The sequence below is a fragment of the Monodelphis domestica genome, chromosome 3 (genome assembly GCF_027887165.1).
Source record: "Monodelphis domestica isolate mMonDom1 chromosome 3, mMonDom1.pri, whole genome shotgun sequence".
Classification (NCBI taxonomy): domain Eukaryota; kingdom Metazoa; phylum Chordata; class Mammalia; order Didelphimorphia; family Didelphidae; genus Monodelphis; species Monodelphis domestica.
Window position 1 is genome coordinate 344,814,302 of NC_077229.1, and position 20,429 is coordinate 344,834,730.

At 34.3% G+C, this 20,429-nt stretch overlaps 1 protein-coding gene across 2 annotated transcripts in view; it reads left to right on the forward strand.

Annotated features, from left to right (window-relative positions):
- Window positions 1-2,910: 2,910 nt before the first annotated feature.
- Window positions 2,911-20,429, forward strand: part of VPS4B (vacuolar protein sorting 4 homolog B) — a 42,021-nt gene continuing 24,502 nt past the window's right edge. Inside the window, exons 1-6 of one of the 2 annotated variants that reach the window (XM_001375934.5) lie at window positions 2,911-3,250; window positions 6,991-7,102; window positions 9,165-9,321; window positions 11,335-11,402; window positions 14,237-14,356; window positions 16,834-16,990. In XM_001375934.5, the coding sequence (XP_001375971.2) occupies window positions 3,230-3,250; window positions 6,991-7,102; window positions 9,165-9,321; window positions 11,335-11,402; window positions 14,237-14,356; window positions 16,834-16,990 (635 nt within the window). In that variant the 5' untranslated portion in view covers window positions 2,911-3,229. Of the gene's footprint in view, window positions 3,251-3,357; window positions 3,545-6,990; window positions 7,103-9,164; window positions 9,322-11,334; window positions 11,403-14,236; window positions 14,357-16,833; window positions 16,991-20,429 lie in introns of those variants that run through there. The other variant, XM_056824234.1, reaches the window with a different exon arrangement.

The following is a 20,429-nucleotide window of genomic DNA, read 5'->3' on the forward strand; positions in this document are numbered from 1 at the left end:
CATGTGACCAAGCAGTTGTTTTTCTTCTGTGTTTCTACTGGGAGGTAAGGTTTTAAAGAGGAAGATGGTAAGTTCAATTTGTACTATTTTCTACAAAGTGTATTCAATGGAATAAACCCAATTAAGGACAAACTTGAACTATGTTCAACAAGATCCACAGTGCAAATTCCCATGTTTCTGTCATGAGGAATTTTCATGGGTTAACAAGCCATTGCTATTCTCCAAGAATTCCTCAAGAAAAATAATATACATCTTGACCAAGTATATAATCTGCTTCAGATAAAACCAAGCACAGATTTATTCATTCAACAAATATTTATTATTTACTAGTAATATGCAAGATACTCCACCAAACTGTAAGGGATAAATAAAACCAAATCTTCAAGGACTTTCGGTTCAGTAGGGGACATAATACATCAGCCAAATAATTATAATACAAAGCTAGAAGTGCCCCCAAACCAATTAGAAACATGAAGCAGGTCAAGATTACAAATTTAGGTTTGGGTGTCATTTATGTGGAGTCATAACTGAAATTTCAAGAGGGTCTGCACTAAGGTGGTGGATGTGTGAATATAGAGAAAGGGTTGAATACAAAAATGTTATAGAACTATATAGCAAAATTTGGCGCCTAGTAGGTAGGCTATATGGAGTCAGGGAGAGTAGCAAGTCAAAATGATATTCGGATTACAAATCAGGTACAAATTTGACAGGCATAGGAAATTTGGGGGAAAGGATGGGTAGAGAGGAGACATGGTACTGGACATGTTGAGTTTGTGATATTTCCAGGACATCAAGTTTGAGCTATCTAATAGGCAGCTAGTGAGGGGTCTGAAGCTCAGGGGATATATGACTCTGGTGCTGGATATTTAAGTCTAGGGGCTAGCTACATTGATGCAGAAAATAAAGACAGATAATATATCAGGAGATAATAATTAGATCCCTGGTAGAAGGTAGCAGTGTAATGTCATAGAAGTGAAGTTCCAGGGGGACTTGATTTAGTGTCAATACTAGAAAAAGGCCAAGGAGGGTAAGATTGGAGAAAAGTCTAGGGTGACTTAGAGGTCATTGGTGAACTTTGAAAGATTCCAAGGTATTAAAAAGTACAAATGTAGTATAGTTTTTTGAATATCTGCGCTATGGAAGACATTTAATAGAAGAACAGAGTAAACAGACTTACAACTGACTTTCTTTCATTGCCTTGAAAAAGCAATTAATTTCCTTGAATGTGAGTTTTCTCATCTCTAAAACAGAGATTTAAAATCAATGTGATGCAATAAGCAGACATCAAGTTTCAGGTACTAGAACTCTCCTAGGTGTTAGGGAATACAAAGAGAGAAAGAAAAGAAATTGTGCCAATCTTTAAGGAGGAACTCCTGTGACAATATCCTTCCTGTTACCAGTTAATTACCTTTAATGGACAAGTAAACCTAAGATAGTTTGGCTCCCAGAGCCATAATCTACCTAAGCAAGTCTTGGGGAGATGAGTCTTGGCAACTGTGTTGAGACCCAGAAAAGAAATTTCTCACTGTTTAAGTCCCTAGCCTGTCAAATGGTTCGATAACAAAGAGATATGGTTTTAATAGAAAAAAGGGATGTATTTAATCTGCTTTGCCTGTGCAATTGAAGAACCACTGGGTCTTTCCATCTGCCTTACAGTTAAACTTTTCTATATGCTTTCTCCTCTTAGAATGCTAACTCCTTGAGATGAGATTGCTCTACTTTTCTTTTTGAATCCCCAGCACATAGCAGTTCATTGCTTGAGTAAGTTCAATGTTTTTCATTCATTAACTAAGAGAATTTACATTCCACTCAGAAGAGCTCAAATGACTTGTAAAATCAAATAATTGATCTGAATAACTTACATTTTTAGAATTCTTTAAAGTTCAAAAAAGATTTTACATAAACTATATCATTTGAACCACATAGCAACTCTGTAAAGTACTGTAACTATTATTACTATTTTAAAGATGAAACGTGGGGACATTAAGTAACTTGCCTATATTCTTGCTAGTAATAAAAAGCAGGCATTGAATCAAGATCCCTTATGACTCCAAGTTCAGCATTCTTTCCATTTCACTAGGTTGCTATTATATGCATGCAAAATATCCTCACCCTAGGAATAACTCATGTTAATTCCTGTCAGCTTTATCACATGGGCAATGGTTAAAAATGACTTTCAGATTCAAAAACACATAAGTTCTGTCAACTTACTATGGTCTATAGTCATCTAGATTTCTGGAATCATTGTAAATTATAGAAAAAATGAAAATTTAACTCTGCCCATAATACTATCATCTGGGCCTAAGTATGTGAAATTTGAGAGGCAACATTGAATATGTGAGCAATTGAAAAGAACTGCAGCCGCTGGACTCATAAATTTTTCCCCTGGTCACTCTAACATAAATTGCAGCCAAGTTGTCAGTCTGCATATAAACGAAATTCCAAATCCAGGCAGTAACAAAATCGCAGACTATATTCCCCTGCAGATGCACACATTCCCATTCTTCCTTTTCCCCATGTGTCACGCCCTTCCATCCATGACTGTTTTAAGCAGCTTAGATGACTCAAGTACAATAAGCTCTCTGATAAAAATAACAAAGATTGCTTCTGCGCCCAGAGGAGGAACAAGCCCAGGAGACACTGATAAATCGAAATCCTATGTAATGTCCCATAATTCTAACTTCTACAAAACCTCCTAAGCACCTGTAAGGGTGCAGATATTAATTGCCTACAAAGTACTGCTCAATGTAGGAAAGAAGACTCAGGTAAAAGCCGAGAAGGTAAAAGCGGATTCCGCTCAGTTGCCACGCCTCTCCCTCCAATCAGTTGAATGCGCCTGCGCTCTTGCTCCTCCCGACTTTTCTCCACCCTAACCTAGAAAGGGCCAGACTCAGCCCCGCCTCCTGAACCCGGGCAGACATTCCCAAACAGGAATGAGCTGCTAATGTCACGGAGCGCTGCGGGTGACGTAGAAGGAAGTGCCTACTGAACGGGGGGGCGGGACAGTAATTCCATTGGGTGGGGGTTTAGTTTGCGGAAGTAATGGTGGGGGGAGAAGTCCTGTGAGACTCGAGGAAGCTGCGGGAAAAGGACCGGAAGAGGGGCCGTCAGCTCGGGTTCCTAAAATCACCAGCCGGCTTCTGCATCCACACGGTAGTTCGCGACCCGACGCCGTTGTGGCTTCTCGCCTTCTACCCTTCTCTCCTGGCCGTGGGCTCCTCCCGCCGCCATGGCGTCTACCAACCTCCAGGTACCCACCTCTCCCGCCGCCTCAGCCCTCCTGGGGACCCGAGGTCACGAGGTCAAAAGCCGGGATAGGGGGAGGGAAAGGGCGGAACCGCGCTTGAGCTAAGGGGAGGTGGGAAGGAGAGGGTGAAAGAAGAGGAGGAGGACGAGGACTAGGACGGGGAGGGGGAAGAGGAAGAGGTTCTGGCTGTGGTCTCTGCTCTAGAGGGAAGTTCTTATCCCGCATCTTTGTATGAGGTCTTCCTGTCTCTCCGCCGCTCCTATCCTGATTAACCAGAAGCCCTACCAGTGGTATCAGGTCAATAAGCCTGGTATGGAGCTAAGCCCCAGGGGCACACAGGAAGACAAAAAATTAAAAACATCTAATTGTGTGCCCAGTACTTGGGGCGTGTCAGGCTAGCAGCTAAAATGAGGAGATTGAGGCCCAAAGGAGGTATTTGCCCAAAGCCTCACAGCTGGGGTGGCAAAGCCAAGCCCAAAACTCTGGACTCCCCACTCCCCAGACCTGATAGTGCTTTCCTTCCATCATAACATGAAAAGCCTCGATCAGCTAGGTCAGCTGTCAACCTATATAGATCCAAATGTTGGGAGGAGGAGGGGAGTAAGAAAAAAGTGGAAGAAACTTTTCAGTTTTGATTCTTGCAGTAGAGCATGTAGATATTAGAAGGTATTAGCTCTCATAATTAAATTGTTTTTCTGTTCTATTCCTCTCTAACCCCATTTGAGGTTTTCTTGGCAGAGATACTAGAAAGATCTGCCATTTCTTTTTCCAGTTCATTTTACAGATGAAGAAACTGAGGCAAACAAGGTTAAGTGACTTGCTCAGAGTCACACAGCTAGTGATTGACTAGATTTGAACTCAAGTCTTCTGACTCCAGGCTCAGTGCTCTTATATCTACTGTCACCTTAGCACTCATAATATTAAATGTCAATTTGGGAGTTGATTTGGGGAGGTAGAATTCACTAGCTTTTGGTTTCTCCCCTAAAGTAGACCAGAGCCCTCAGAGTAGCCATTCTTCCTATGGCAGTGATGGTGAACCTTTTAGAGGGGTGGATGATGTCCTTAGGTGCCCTTGGAGATGGGAAGGGTATAAGTCCAGCCTGCATCCCTCTGGCTTTCTAGTAAAGAATTCTGGCAAACTCTGTCAGGAGGACAGTACATGTGCACACAGAGAGGACTCTGAGTGCCCCTCTGGCATGTGTGCCATAGGATGGCCACTATTGCCCTAGGGCTTTAAATCAGGACTGGCTTTTGACTTCTTATGAATACATGCAACATAACCTATATTTACATAGCTTAAATGGACAGGATCCAGACTTGCCTTTTAGAGTAAAATATTCTAGCCATTATTTCTTCACTCCTTACATTTCCATTCTGTAGCTTATGTTGTCATTCAGTCATTTCAGTTGTGTTCAACTGTAATTCCAGTTGAGGGTTTTCTTGGCTGAGATACTGGAATGGTCTGCCATTTCCTTCTCTAGCTCATTTTATAGATGTGAAAACTGAGGCAAATAGGGTTAAGTGCCTAGGGTCACACAGCTAGTAAGTGTTTGACTAAATTGGAACTCAGAAAGATGAATCTTACACTGTGCCAGCTAGTTTATACTTACTTGCAGAAATACAAATAATGTATATGTTTTATTAATCTTACTAGTACAAACTCTATCTTGCCTATATTTATGATATTCCCAAATGAGAAAAATGGAAATAAAATTTTGCTTTAGTTTCGGGTCATGTTCATTTAGGAATTACATAGCTGATTCCTTGGCGACCTTAAATTAATATATATCAGTCTTTTAAAGTGATTCCCTTGTTACACCACCTATGACCTCTGTTTGGAGCATTCACATGACATCCAGACACACAGCTCAGGGACGTAAGTCAGATGAACCCCTGAGGAGGGGGTTCCTTTTACACAATCTTCCCTTTGATCCTTTTGGGAGACAAGCATGTTGAAATTTCCCCAATTTAGGTCATTTCACATAACCAGCTTATACCTCTAAAAGATTCTTTTACTAGAGGTGTATAAAATATTGCACTTTACAAAGGGGAAAGAAAAGAGAAAGAAAGCAAAAATAATTGATAGAAGCCTTGACAAAACGCCAATTTAGGAGCATTCCCCTTTGGCATAAGAGTTTACATTCAGAATAATGATATTTTCAACTCCCTTCAGTTCATTATATCCCAAAGTTCACTCTGGATCTTTTGATTCAGTGTGTAGTTTCCACAGGCATCTTTATGGAGCCCTTCTCCAAAAGATCCACTTTCTTGAGTTGGGGTATTAGCAATTTTCTTTTGGTAAAATTTCTCCAAAAGATTTTTAAATCTTGGATTTTATGATAATTATAAGCACAAAGAAGTTGCATAAGTTTAACTAAAGAAACAATCATTTTTTCTTTGAACTATAAAAGTCTCATCACTATTTGATTTTGAATTGCTCTTTTAAAACCAGTTCTGCAGCATTATATCTTTATGTCTGACTACAAGCCCCCAAAATCCTTTCAGTTTTTTCTATGTAAATATGAGTCCATATAAATTTTCTGACCTGCATCCATTTTTCCTAAACTGTTAAAAAGTAGAGACTGTATTGTGTAGAGTGCTAGAGTCAGAAAGATGTGGGTACACGTCTCACTTCTAACACTATTTGATGAGGAAAGTCCCATATCGGTAAAGGGAACCCCCAACCTGACAATCACAGATCCTTCCTTTATTGACAGACATATTTTAGTGGTCCTTGTTCAATGCACTTTCACTATTTTTATTGTATTTTCACTATTTGAAATGAAGCAACCAAATTTTTCTATTAACTTTGCTGACACTGTAGAAAGTACTCTGCAGTGGTACTTCTGAGAATCTGAATTGGAGTCCTGATGCAATTAATTTCCTATGTAATTCTGGACAAATGAGTTCACCTTTCATGTGTATGAAATGACAAGATTGGACCAGATGATCTGTAAGGTCCCATCCACCTCTGAAATTCCATGATTCTACAATAATGTGTTACAGAAAATGTTTGGGTTTTGCTGGATACTGTAAGGAATTGTGAAATTATTGCTATTTTAGGCCTCAGTAAAAGTCTAGTCTGACCCCTTCATCTCACAGATACCCAGATACAGACCCAGAGAGGTGATATTACCTATAACTGCTAATTAGTCAGTTATTCTGAGCATTTATAATTATTGATGGAATGTGATACAGGGCTGTTTTGTTAACAATGAAACAAGAAAATATAAGTAATAGTGGTTCTTGGATGGACACATATAATTTTTTACAATAGGTATAAGTATGATTTTTCCCTATTTATATATTTTTCCATTCTCTTGCAATAATTGAACTCTTATAGTTTTTATGGAATTTGGATTTACTACTTCAGATTGAAATCTTAATTATTGGCTTCTGTACTTTAAATTGAACAATATTTACTTTTCCCATTTTTCTAGGACTGTTCTTTTTCTCTTGAACTTTAAGATGTTTGGGTGGTTTTTAATAGAACTTACGATGTTGTTTGAATTATATATTCTTGATAAGCATATTTGGATATTTGTGGGAATTGTAATTTGTTAAAATTTTTGTTTTATTGAATTAAAATGCAGTTCAATTTTAGAAAATACGGTTTGAATTTTGTTTATTAAGATAATTTGACCATTTTATGGAAGCTTTTCCAGAATTAATTTACTTTATATTATTTACATTATAATCATCCTACTTTGTTTTTCATTACATTGTTGTATGTCTTCTTGCAGAAAGCAATAGACCTTGCTAGCAAAGCAGCACAAGAAGATAAAGCAGGGAACTATGAAGAAGCTCTCCATCTATATCAAAATGCTGTACAATATTTTATCCATGTAGTTAAATGTAAGAATTTATCAGTTAATCATTTCTCTTCTTTAACTTTTTCTTAAAAAAAAAAAAGATACTATAATACTTTAGGGAGCTATGATTTCACCATTGTGAATACTCTCTATTAATGCACATCACAGTCCTATGTTTTTGTAGCTGGTCTTCAGGAGTTGCTATTTTTCTTTTAGAATTGACATGTAACCAAGTTTATGAATGTTTTGTCATTCCTTTTGTTCAGAAGCCTTCAATACCTCTTGGCCTGTTAGGTAAAATTTAAACTCTTCTGCCCAGTATCAACATACTTCCATTCTAGCACAACCCTATACCTTTCCAGATTTATCTTGTGCTATTTTCCTCTGTAGCCAAAATGACTGCTCATTGGCCTTCCCATGGATAATATTAGTTTTAACTAGCAGGAAGCACTTTACAATGGGCAAAAAAAACCTCTTTAGCATATATCTCACTTTACTCTAACTGTAGTCCTCTAAATAGGTATTCTGTGGGTAGTATTTTCTTGATTTTACAGATAAGGAAGCTAAGGCTCATAGAGGTAAAATAATAATCATGTGGCTCTTAATTACAAGAATTAGTGATGGTTTTTGAATCCCAGGTATTTCCCTGACTCCAATTCTTAACACTTGGCCTTATCTCACTACCCTCAACTTTGTCTCCATGCCCTTGTTTATACTATTTCTTATGTCTGGATTCTCCCCAACCCTGTCCCAATTCCCCATTTTATGCTTTAAAGCTTAGTTCAAATACTATCCTTCCATGAAGTCACACTTTATCAATAATATTATTCTTTCCCTTAAATATTACATGTAGCATTCATCTAATATATGTGTTACATATTGAAGTTATTTGTACATTAAATACATGAGTGCATTGTCATATCCTTTTTCCTCAAAAGCAGAAATTGGCTTTTGTCTAAACTTTGTACATCCACAGAACCTGTCTGCCTATTTTTTAGTTGAAAATTTGTATCATTTAAGCCATTTAAGTACTCAAGCCTAGCTAACAGGTACAGATACATCTGCAATATAGTATTTGATTTGTGAATGGTAATGCTTTAAAATTTAATGGAATTGGCATACATAACTTTTGAAAATTAGGCTGCTAAATCAGATTAGTTTTATTGTATGAACTTTTAAAAAATTTCTAAGAATATTTGAAAATATGGCACCTATGTATTAAGAGTGAATATCCTTCAAAAATAGATGAAATAAGAATTGTTAGTAAATACCAGTTATTAGCCAGCCCACCAAATGAGCCTTTGTATATGTAAGCTGGTATATGAAAGATTAATTTTAGTGTGTACTATTTTCTTCAGTAAGTTTTGTGTTGTGGCTAGTTTAATATGTAGTATGTATTTCTGTAATTCATATTTTAAAACAATACTGATACTTTGTTTAAAAGTGATAGATACAACTAATCTTTTATGCTTATGAAGTAATTGTTATCAGTAAAGATTTTGGATATAAGAGAAATGGTTAATATGCTATGATTTTAATTTTTCTTTCTCATAAGTGGTTTTATTGGGAGCAGTGAACTCTTGAATATCTGTTCTAGATGAAAGAGAAAAAGGAATATGTTATATAAAACCAAGATAATCAAACTTACACACTTGATTTTTAATTTTTTAAAAAATATTTATACACAGCCTCAATCACAAAGATTTAAGTACTCCATTGGTTTCTTGAGTCCATTTTTTTTTTTAAGGAAAAAAACTTTAATTTAGTCTGATTTAATCATTGAGATGAAGACAATGTCTCAAATCCCCCAAATCTTATTTTCATCATTTAAAAAGCACATTTGGATGGACAATTTGGATAAAACATTGTTATCCACAGTACTAAGTAAAAGATCAGCATCTCATTGGGCAGGTCATTATAGATGAACAAAAGTCACAAAGTTTAAAAAAAAAAGATTTATGAAGATTGAAATCTGAGCTATGGAGAGTATATCTACTCCATTGAAATCCTGGATTCTTCAAAATATCAAAACAAAACATAGATTAAAAAGTTCACTTAATCTGCTACTTATGAAATTAATGAATCTCTATTCTTTTTTTAATTAGATGAAGCACAAGGTGACAAAGCAAAGCAAAGTATCAGGGCAAAGTGTGCAGAATATCTTGATAGAGCTGAGAAGCTAAAAGAATACCTGAAAAAGAAAGAGAAAGCCCCTCAGAAACCAGTGAAAGAGGGACAGTCCAGCCCAGCTGATGAGAAGGGGTATGTCTTTTACACTGCTATTGAAACTTTTATTTTCTAGATTCAGTACTCAATATAAAAATTATTTGTTTAAAACTATTAAAATTTTAGGTGGTGACAAAACAAACAACTTTCCTAAATATATTGGTAACAGGAACTCAGAGAGTTTCTAGCAATAGTTCTTACTAATTCTGTCTTCTCGACTTTTACTGCATAAGATTAAAAATCATAGTGGAATGGCAGTCTGTGAATTGGAATGTACTTATGATACTAGGACATTGTTCTGAGAAGAATTGGGGTATATAGACAAACATGAAAATTAGATCTTTGACTATGAATAATTTGTTAAATTATAGCATCATTTGTTGAATGTACATGAATGTCTTATTCAGATATAATTATTTGGTATAACAAAGACAGATAAAAAGTTGATTTGAAACAATTGTAAATATACATGAGTATGCTTTCTAGGTGTGTTTATTACTGGTAAGCACAAACTCTGCTGTCTATGTAACATGAAAAATAGTATGCAATCACAAAAGCTCTTTTGTCTCCTTGTTGTTTAGATCTTTAGGTTGTTCATATGTAGACATGCTTTTCTTGATTGTGGAAGGAAGCTTGAAACTGTTGAGCCTAATGATACCAGAAAATTAAGAAGATATATTTATTAAGTTCAGTTTTTCAGTTAAAAACAGAAGAGGAAAGAAGTGATAGCTCCTACAAATGGGTCCATTAGTTTTCAAGCCTTACTATGTTTTCTAGTAGTTGTCTTAAGACCATCTATCATCTGCTGTCATCACCTATGGACTTTAAAAAGAATCATTAAATTCATTGTGTGAAAATGATATTTGGTCTTTATTATTAGTTGTCAAGTTCTAGTTTAAAAGATCAGTATTAATACCTATTGCTAATATTTCATTTCATCAGTGTGATTATTGCATATCATTTAAAAATAGATAGATCTTGGCATATGCTGAGTAACATATATTAAATGACTCATTTGTGCTCTTAATTTGCAAATATATAAATCATTGCTTGGTCCATCCTCACAGTTTACAGGAGAGAAAAATTAGTAAAATAATGTATTATAATTATGTACATGCTTACTAGATTTTAAGCTCCAGATTATAAGTTCCATGAAGATAGAGACTTAATAATTTTTCACTTTTTGTTCCCTAAATATCTCATTATGCCTGGCATAGTCAGCTTAATAAATATTTTTAATTGAATTTTTTTAAATGACTGATTTTTCCCATTAGTTTCAGATTTTGCATTACTTAAATATAAAAAGTCTGGTCGTTTTTATAAAGTATTTTTTATGGCATACATACATTTCTTGTTTTAATCTTAAAAGTTTATTTTTAAGTGAACTGGAATTAGTATACAGCTTGAGAAAAACACAAAAAGAATAAAAATATATTTTAGAAACTTTCTCCTCTTAAATGCAAAAAATTTACTAGAGAAATAAGCATCTTTTTATGAAATTAAAAATTAACAATTATTCTTTATATTTAAGCTATATAGACCAAACAACAGAATATTAAAAAAAAATCTTGAAGCATTCTCAAAGAAAGATTAAAAACCCTCAGTATTTTACAAATATAAAATTGTACATTTGTCTTAATATGTTTTGGTAACTTAAAAAAAAAAGAAATTATGATGTAAGTCAATCGTGAACTAGTGATCTGTAAAGCTAAATTTAGGAACACAAAATTTGTCCACCCAGTTGTATGTGAAAAACAACTGGAATTTAGAGCTCTGGTTCATGGCTTCTTAGTCTCTTTTCCCCCCCATTCATTGCTAATCATTTGATATGTGTAATGAATTTGATATTTTAGTACTTATTATCTTAATCTATTAACCCTAAGTAACAAACTATTGCCAACATTGAATTAATAATATACATATTTTGAAATTTCCCCTTAAAAATCATAAACATCTACAGTTTGACTTTCCCCTTTATTACTCATATCTGCTTTATTTTATATCCTATCAGTGAATGATCATTTGAATATATTTAATTCTTTTTATTAGGAATGACAGTGACGGGGATGGAGAATCAGATGATCCAGAAAAAAAGAAACTACAAAATCAACTTCAAGGTTGCTTTAGAATTCCCCCTTAAATTTGTTACCTTTTAAAAATAATTCATTATTAACTCATATTTAAGTGATATATTTGAATAAGATTCAAGAGCCAAATCTCATTAAATATTAGTAATGTGATGTTAAATAATCTGTGATTTTGATTTAGAGCACTTAAAAAGGAGCGTGTTCCCTCTGATAACTTTTGGTAGGGCTTTTCACATAACAGTAATTGCCTTTTTGTTTCCCCGGTAAATGATGAATTTTCAGGCATTTTCTTTATTTTCTGCCTTGACTGTACTAGCTAACTGAAAATTGGTCAGGCATCTACAATTCTTATGAAGACATTAATGATACAAGACTCAATCAGGTGGATCAGAGATATATGTCAAACATTTTACTGCTGTGAAACAGTATACCAAGTTTTTATAAATGAAAGATGATGTCTTATTATTTTAGAAGACTATTAAAAGGAATAGATGAGAAACCATTAATTGGGCAGAAGGAACAAAAAAATGTAAGGGCTTTTTATATGCAAAGCACTCTGCTAAGCTCTGGGGATACAAATGAAAAAGTAACACAGTCCCTTCTCTCTAGGACCTTATGTTCTAATAAGAGTAAGCAACATTTATAGGAGGTTTTAACTGCAAGTAAGCTGTGAAGGGCCAGTGGTAGAACAAAATGGAAATAACTTTATTCTGATTATTTCCATAGCTTCTTTTGTTGCAGCCTTATTCTTTTGAATCCCTACTTGTTTGCCTTCATAAATAATTTTTGAAGTAGCTTATCATTTTATAAAGTACTCACAAATATTTTTCTCCAACCTTTCTTCATCTTACCCTCTACTTTTATAAAAAATTTTTAAATTAATAATTAAATCAGTGATTCAATCTCTACTGCCACCGATGGTAGGATTTGTAAGACATTATAACCTTTTTAGCTTAATTTTTAAACAAAATAGTACGTTTTCTATAGCCCAGTGATGATTGCTTCTCAACCTTTTGGCTAAGATCAAGTGTAGTATCTATATCCCAATGATGTTTGGGATACTTAGTATGTGGGCAGCTAGAACTCCTCTTCCTGAGTTAAAATCCAGCCAATCACTAGCTGTGTGGCCTTGGGTAAGTCACTTAACCCAGTTTGCCTCAGTTGTCTCATCTTGAAAATAAGCTGAAGAAGGAAATGCAAACCACTTCAGCATCTTTGCAAAGAAAACCCCTAATGGGGTTGCAAAGAGTTGGATACAACTGAAAACAATTGAACAACAAGAAAATGACAAAATGGTACTTAGAAGCAAGTCACTGTTGTTGTGATGATTATGCATTTACTAAGTGTGGACAATTACCACCATGTGACTATATTATAATCTTAGAGAAGAAAAGGACCTAAAACCTCATCTATTCCAAAACCCCTTTATCTTTACATTTATTGAAACTTTGAAAGGACAGGTGGTTCTCTGAGAGTTAAATAGCTTGTTAGTGACATAAGCGGGACTAAAACTTGGGTCTCCCAAATCCAAAACTAGTGTTCTTTTTATTTTATTTCAGTGCTAAAACAGTTTCCATTTTTTGTTTTGTTTTGTAATTCTTTCTCAATAAAGTAAATATTTAGATAGACTGACTTGTTCTCACTTTTGGAAGAAATGGAAACTACACTTTCTTTTTTTCATGCCTTACTAGTTTGCTAGATTTGCTAGATCTAATTATTGCTTTTCTGAAGGAAAATATTTTTAAATTATTGGTTTAAACAATGAGGAAGTAAAGTTGGCATTTGGGTGAAAATTTGAAAAATAGGTAAAAATATTACTAATAATGGTTCTATGTTGTCCTCTTTTAGTCATACTCTGCTGACGTTTATAACATAATGCTTCCTTTTATATGGAATATATTTCTATCTCTTGTTGCAACACAGCAGTATTTTAAATCCCTCTGGAAATTGTATGGTAATTTTGTGTGTTTAAAGATGTCCCTTAAACCTGAGCTCTTAGTGTCTTGGACAACTGTCTAAAGATTATAAATTGATCAAAGCTGATTTGCTCTGGTACAGAGAATTTCTTTGGAGAATTTTTTACCCTAGTGGTGTTGAACTCAAATAGAAAGGATAATGTTATCTCTTTTATTATATTTTTCTTTATTTGGTTAAACATTGTCCATTTATATTTCATTAGTAAGCACTAGGGAGTTAATAAAATAAACAAAAACAGACTTGTAGGTTACACTACTTTGAAGTACTATAGAATTATAAGCTAATCTTTTGCTATCATACCCCTGAAGAGACTGAGACAGATTAAGCAACTTTCCCACTTAAACAGCTAATTGTTATCAAAATCTGTCTCCTGACTCATAAGTCCAATCTTCTTTCCACTTTTTCATATTATTTTTCAGACAGTATTTCAAACCTTTCTAGGAAGATTTTATAATGCATACCTTCAGTACTTCCATTTCATACTTCATTATCTCAGGAGTCTGTGATTTTTGTAGTTGTGGATATTTCCTTCACTGATGCACATTGAAATCCCTGTGATTTGATTAAACAGCTTTTAAGATTTTCTGTGGCTAAACAATGCATCACCATACAGATATCCTGTTGATGAGCCTCTCCATACTTACCTAGCTCGGTTAGTCCTCAATCGGCATTCCATCAGAGAGCTCACATGCCAGGTCTCACCTCCTTAGCAGAATCGATTAGATTTTGCACTTAGACAGCTTATGTTCCAAGAGCCTAAATATCTCCACATCAACAGTGAGGTGTCAGAGTAGTACTTTGGTGGAGGGTCTTGAATTCATCAATTTTTAGATTAAATAAGATCATAGTCTTTCTTAAATTGATTTCTAAAATAATTCCTATTTTAGGTGCCATTGTTATAGAACGACCAAATGTAAAATGGAGTGATGTTGCTGGTCTTGAAGGAGCCAAAGAAGCTCTTAAAGAAGCTGTGATATTGCCCATTAAGTTTCCACATCTCTTTACAGGTGAGATCACTGACTCATTTGTGTGAGTAGGTTGGTAGTTATTTATTCAATGAGGAAAAAAAAGCCTAAGGAGCTCTTATACTGTAGAACCGTCTTTGAGATTGCCTGGTTAGCTTAAGAAACTCACTTTAGCTTCAATCTCTTAGGAGGAGGAGAACATCATCGAATAACATTGACTGTCTTTTGCACCGGTAATAATGGGTTTGCAAAAAAATCTTATGTTCATTCTTTCCTCATTCCATGAATTAATTAAAAACATAGATTTTCAGATCTTAACAGTGAAACCAAATTTTCCTTTGTGCTGAGCTAATTGTTTTGAATAGGGGTCAAATCCATTACTGACAACAACTATAACTGATTGAACTGAAGGGCTTAGATGGGGCTCTATCGTGTATAAAGTGACAATTCAGTTAATGCTGTTATTTATAAGAAAGACCATGTGCCAGCATGGCATTGTCTTGTAAGAATATTTACTATCTTATAAAGAATGACAAAACTTCTTACTGAAATGCTAGACAAAACTACTTGGTGTGTGGAAAAAAAATAAAATTACAAGAGCATTGTGTTAGAATAATTATTATTTAGGATTTGAAAATATAGGCCTGTTCATATCTTTTGACTAATTCTCCAGTTAATAAGTGGTTTTCCTCTCATGTATTTTGTATACGTACATGCATACATATACATACAAATATATTTACGTATTTGTATTTAAATAAATTTATTTTAAAAAATTAATCCTTGTCATACTTTTTGCCAGATTTATTTACCACAAATACTTCCCCTGGTTTTTCTTTATATTTTAAAACTATTCTTTTTTTATATCCAATCTTTTTAAATCTTTATACATTTGTATAAAACATATAAATATGTATTATTTCTAATAAATTCTTGATTTCCAATTTTTCCTTTTCTATAATTTTAGTGATATTTAGTATATTTAGATAATTGATCAAGTTACTGCAGCATATTATGTCATATGTGGCTCTAGACGCATTTTTTGCTATATAACTTTACAACTTCCCTCCATTTGTGGATCTTTTATATAAATAATAATCTTTAATGATATTTTATCTTGCTTGTTTAGTTGTATTTAAGAAGATACTTTTAACCCAGAAAAGCCATCATAATTTTCTCTTAGTGAAGCAAACATGAACAAAAATTTGCCTGATTTTTATTTTAAACCCTTACCTTCCATCTTATAATCAATACTGTGTATTGGTTCTAAGGCAGAAGAGTGGTAAGGGCTAGGCAATAGGGGTTAAGTGACTTGCCCAGGGTCACACAACTAAGATATGTCTGAGGCCAAATTTGAACCTTGAACTCCCCATCTCTAGGCTTGGCTCTCCAATCATTGAGCCACCCAGCTGCCCTCTGCCTAATTTTTACATTAAACAATAAAACTGGGTTTAAACCTAAATTCATAATTTCCCTTTTCCCTCAAAATGGTACCTAATCTAATAGTGTATTAAGTAATAAAACCTAATTCTAGCTTTACACAGTCTTTCTAGAATCCAGAGTTAAACAGAAGAACCACATGTGATTGAAATAATAGAATTATGGGGCATTATGGGATAGCAAGGTGGCTCAGAAGATTGAGAGCCAGGCCCAGAGATGGGAGGTCCTAAGTTCAGGTCTGGCCTCAGACACTTCCTATGTGACCCTGGGCAAGTCACTTAACCTCCATTGCCTAGCCCTTACTGCTCTTCTACTTGTAAGATTTAAATTAATATCCAATAACTCCAAGTATTGTTAATAAAGTTTACTAATAATCAACTTGAAGTAGAAAGAAAATAAAAGGAATAGAAGTTCAAATCTAATTATCTAACAAAAAGTAAACCCCCTAGAGTAAGTTCTCCTGCCTCTCCAAAAATCCTGCTTCAGCAGGTGCGATTACAGAAAGAGAGGGAGAGGTGGGGCTACACAAAGCTTATATCCCCCCCCTATGTTATCATGTAATGTGAGAAGGAAATTGGAGTCTTGGGGATCAGATTCTAATTACACATACCTTAGAACCATTACACAGTATTCTAAAACAGGTTAAGGGTTTGAGAAAAGAAATATACTCATTACCCAAATTTTCCCTCTAAAGAAGGACTTAGAAATGCATTGTACCTGATATTTGGTCAGAAAATGATTCATGTAAATAAGAATGCTATCTATAAAATAGTGATTAAAGGAATTTTAAAATGTCCATCAAAAAGTCTCCTATATAGAAAAACAAGGAGTAAAATACTTCAAAGTTGTATCAATATCAGACTGATTTAACACATTTTTACCCTGTGGCACGGCATATAGCTTTCTCTTTGTCTCATTGGTCAAAACATTTTTTCTGTTGTTATGAAAATGTATCCCATAGCATTGTTTACTGCCAGCGTTTTAAGTTTTGGGTGATGACTGGTTATCTGGTTATGATCCTACATTGGAATTAGTAATATTGATCCTATCTTAAACTTAATTTCTACTCTAAATTTTAGGTAAAAGAACCCCATGGAGGGGCATTCTTCTGTTTGGGCCACCTGGAACAGGGAAGTCCTATTTGGCCAAAGCTGTTGCTACAGAAGCCAACAACTCGACCTTTTTTTCAATATCTTCCTCTGATCTTGTTTCCAAGTGGCTAGGTGAAAGTGAAAAGTAAGTTATCAACTAGAGTTTATTAAGAAACATTTCTTCATAATTCTTTAGGATTGTCTTAATATCCATCATTGTCAAAATGTAGTTCCTACAAGAGTTCAGAAATTTGTTGTGCTTTTGCAAATTGCTTTTTTGAAATATTCATTGGTATTATGCTTATTAAGTTAGATAACTACTACTAAGTTGCTGTTAAGTATAATACTTTTGAAAGGAAGAACATTTAGATAATGAATTATTTCTTTTGTTTAAGGTCTATGCTCTCACTTAATGAGGATCTATTTGCAGGAAAACAGAACTATTATAATAGGACTCAGTCCCAGGTGGTTCTGCTAAACTCTAGTTTCTTGGAAGAAAACAAGCAAGGAACATAATACTATTTAATTTAAAAGATAGCTACATATTATTGGTGTTTTGATATTATTCATGTTTATTAGTGAAAATACTTAAAAATAGTGTTTAGAGAAAGCTACATGTAAGCATATCCTATGTAATATTACTTTGATTAATGTCATTTTACAATAATACCATTAATCCATTATAAGTTAAGTACCACAAACACCACTGTAAAATAATATATTTGATCATCTATCTATGACATTGTTCTTATAAATGTCTCTTCTGTAATACTTATCCTCTGATGTCATGTTTTAATAAAGCCAGTTAGGAATATCAGCTAGACTTTATTTTATATTTATTTGTTTATTTAGAATATTTTCCCACAGTTACATGATTTATGTTCTTTCCCTCCCCTCATCAGGTAGACTTTAGATTAAACAGCTTTTGACTGTTAATTGCCATTACCATTTTGTGAAGACTTTCCAATCTGTTATTTCTCTCATCTCACATCTAGGAGCAGTGTCTAATCACAATTTTGAAAATGGATAGCGTGGTTTAATAATTTTTAATATTTTTATGCCTTGCCATTGATACTTGTTTAGTCCCATTGTATTGTATATAAGTTTCAAAACAGTTTTTGTTGTGGGGGGAGGGAATAAGAAAATGAGAAGCTTTCCTAAAAAATCAGTTTTCTAAATTTGGAAAGTGTAATTTTCAATATACCGCAGATCTTCTCTCTTTTATTATGGGCCAAACATATTAGCAAACATGAGCATTTCCACATACAAAGAAGAACAAGGAAAGAGGATTATATATGAAAGTGAATATATTGGATGTAGTTTGATTTTAAAATATATATTAAAATTAATACTAATAACAGTGAGCTATTTCTGTGTCCCCTTTTGAACTTCCTTCTGCTGTCTTCTAAATATTTTGAAATATTTCATTGATTTTTTTCCTTCTTTTTTTAAATCACTTTTACTACCCACTTACTTCCTCCCAAAATAAGAGTTTTTTTGTCTTTGTTTTTTGTTTGTTTTTTTAAACCCTTACCTTACATCTTGGAATCAATACTGGGTATTGGTTCCAAGGCAGAAGAGTGGTAAGGGCGAGGCAATGGAAGTCAAGTGATTTGCTCAGGGTCACACAGCTGGGAAGTGTCTGAGGTCAGATTTGAATCTAGGACCTCCTGTCTCTAGGCCTGGTTCTCAATCCACTGAACTATCCAGCTGCCCCCTAAAACTTTGTTTCTTTTTAAAATTTTTTATTTTTTTTTATTTATTAAAATTTTTTTATTTATTAAAATTTTTTATTTTTTTTTATTTTTCCATGGTTACATGATTCATAATCCTCCCCCACCCCCACTCTTCCCCCCCCCTCCCAAAATTGACAAGCAGTTCCATTGGGTTATACATGTATCATTGTTCAAAACCCATTTCTGTGTTATTTATATATGCAGTAGAGTGATCTTTTAACATCAGAACCCTAATCACATCCCTATCGCACAACGTGATTGAGCATATATTTTCTAATGCATTTCTGGTTCCATGGTTCTTTCTCTGGATATGGATAGCATTCTTTCTCCTAAGTTCCTCTGGATTGTCCTGGGTCATTGCATTGATGCTAGTAGAAAAGTCCATTGCATTTAATTGTGCCATAATGTATCTGTCTCTATGTACAACGTTCTTCTGGTTCTTCTCCTGGAGGTTGTTCCTGTTCACATGGAATTCCTCCATTTCTTTTCCTTTCGGCACAATAATATTCCATCACCAACATACACCATAATTTATTCAGCCATTCCCCAATTGATGGACACCCCCTCACTTCCCAGTTTTTTGACACTACAAAGAGTGCAGCTATAAATATTTTTGTACAGGTCTTTTTCCTTATTATCTCTTTGGGGTACAAACCCAGCATTGGTATGGCTGGGTCAAAGGGTAGGCATTCATTTAAAGCCCTTAGTGCTTAATTCCAAATTGCCCTCCAGAATGGTTGTACCAATTCATCACTCCCCCAGCAGTGTATTAGTGTCTCAATTTTGCCACATCCCCTCCAACATTTATCACGTTCCTTTGCTGTCATTTTGGCCAATCTGCTAGGTGTGAGTTGGTTTTAATTTGCATTTCTCTAATCAGGAGGAATTTAGAACACTTTTTCACGTGCTTATTGATAGTTTTGTTTTCATCTTGTGAAAACTGCCCATTAATATCCCTTGATCATTTGTCAATTGGGGATTGGCTTGATTTTTTATAAATTTGACTTAGTTCCTTATATATTTGGGAAATTAAACTTTTGTCACAAAGTTTTGTTATAAAAATGTTCTTCCAGTTTTTTGCTTTCATTCTAATTTTGGTTGCATTGGTTTTGTTTGTACAAAAATTATAAAAGTATTTTCTTGTAGCAGATAGATATAATAAAGTAAAATAAATCTGCATTTTGTCCATATCTGAAAAAAAAGTCTCATTTTGCACTACTAGACCATCACCTCCAACTAGAGGTGGGAACAATGTTTCTTCAGTTGTTGAGGGTCTTTTTTTTTTTTTAACTCTTACCTTCTGTCTTAGAATGAATACTATGTATTATTTCCTAGGCAGAAGTGTTAAGGTCTAGGCAGTTGGGATTAAGTGACTTGCCCAGAGTCACACAGCTAGGAAGTTTTTGAGGCCAGATTTGATCCTAGGACCTTTTGACTCTAGGCCTGGCTCTCTTATCTACTGACCCACCTAGCTACCCCTTCTAGAATTGGTTATTGTAATTTTTCAGAGTTCTTAAGTTTTTCATAGCAGAGTTTTTTCTTTATGTTATAGTTTTTATAAAAATTGTTCTGATTGTTTTTCTTTTCAGTATGTCAGTTGTTACAAGTCTTCCCAGGTTTTCTGCAATCTTTTCCTTTCATCTTTTTTTACCTCTATTTCAAAGATTGCCCAAGTGTATTATCCATAATAGACCTCACTAAGGTCAGAGGATCAAACTAATTAAGTATGAGCAATAGGTTTCCCATTTGGTAAGGAATTTTTGTTCATGACAAACTATGAAAGAAAAATTCAAAATACTTCTCTTTTCCATACAGTTCCCTTTTGGTTCTCTGGTAATGGTGGCAGAA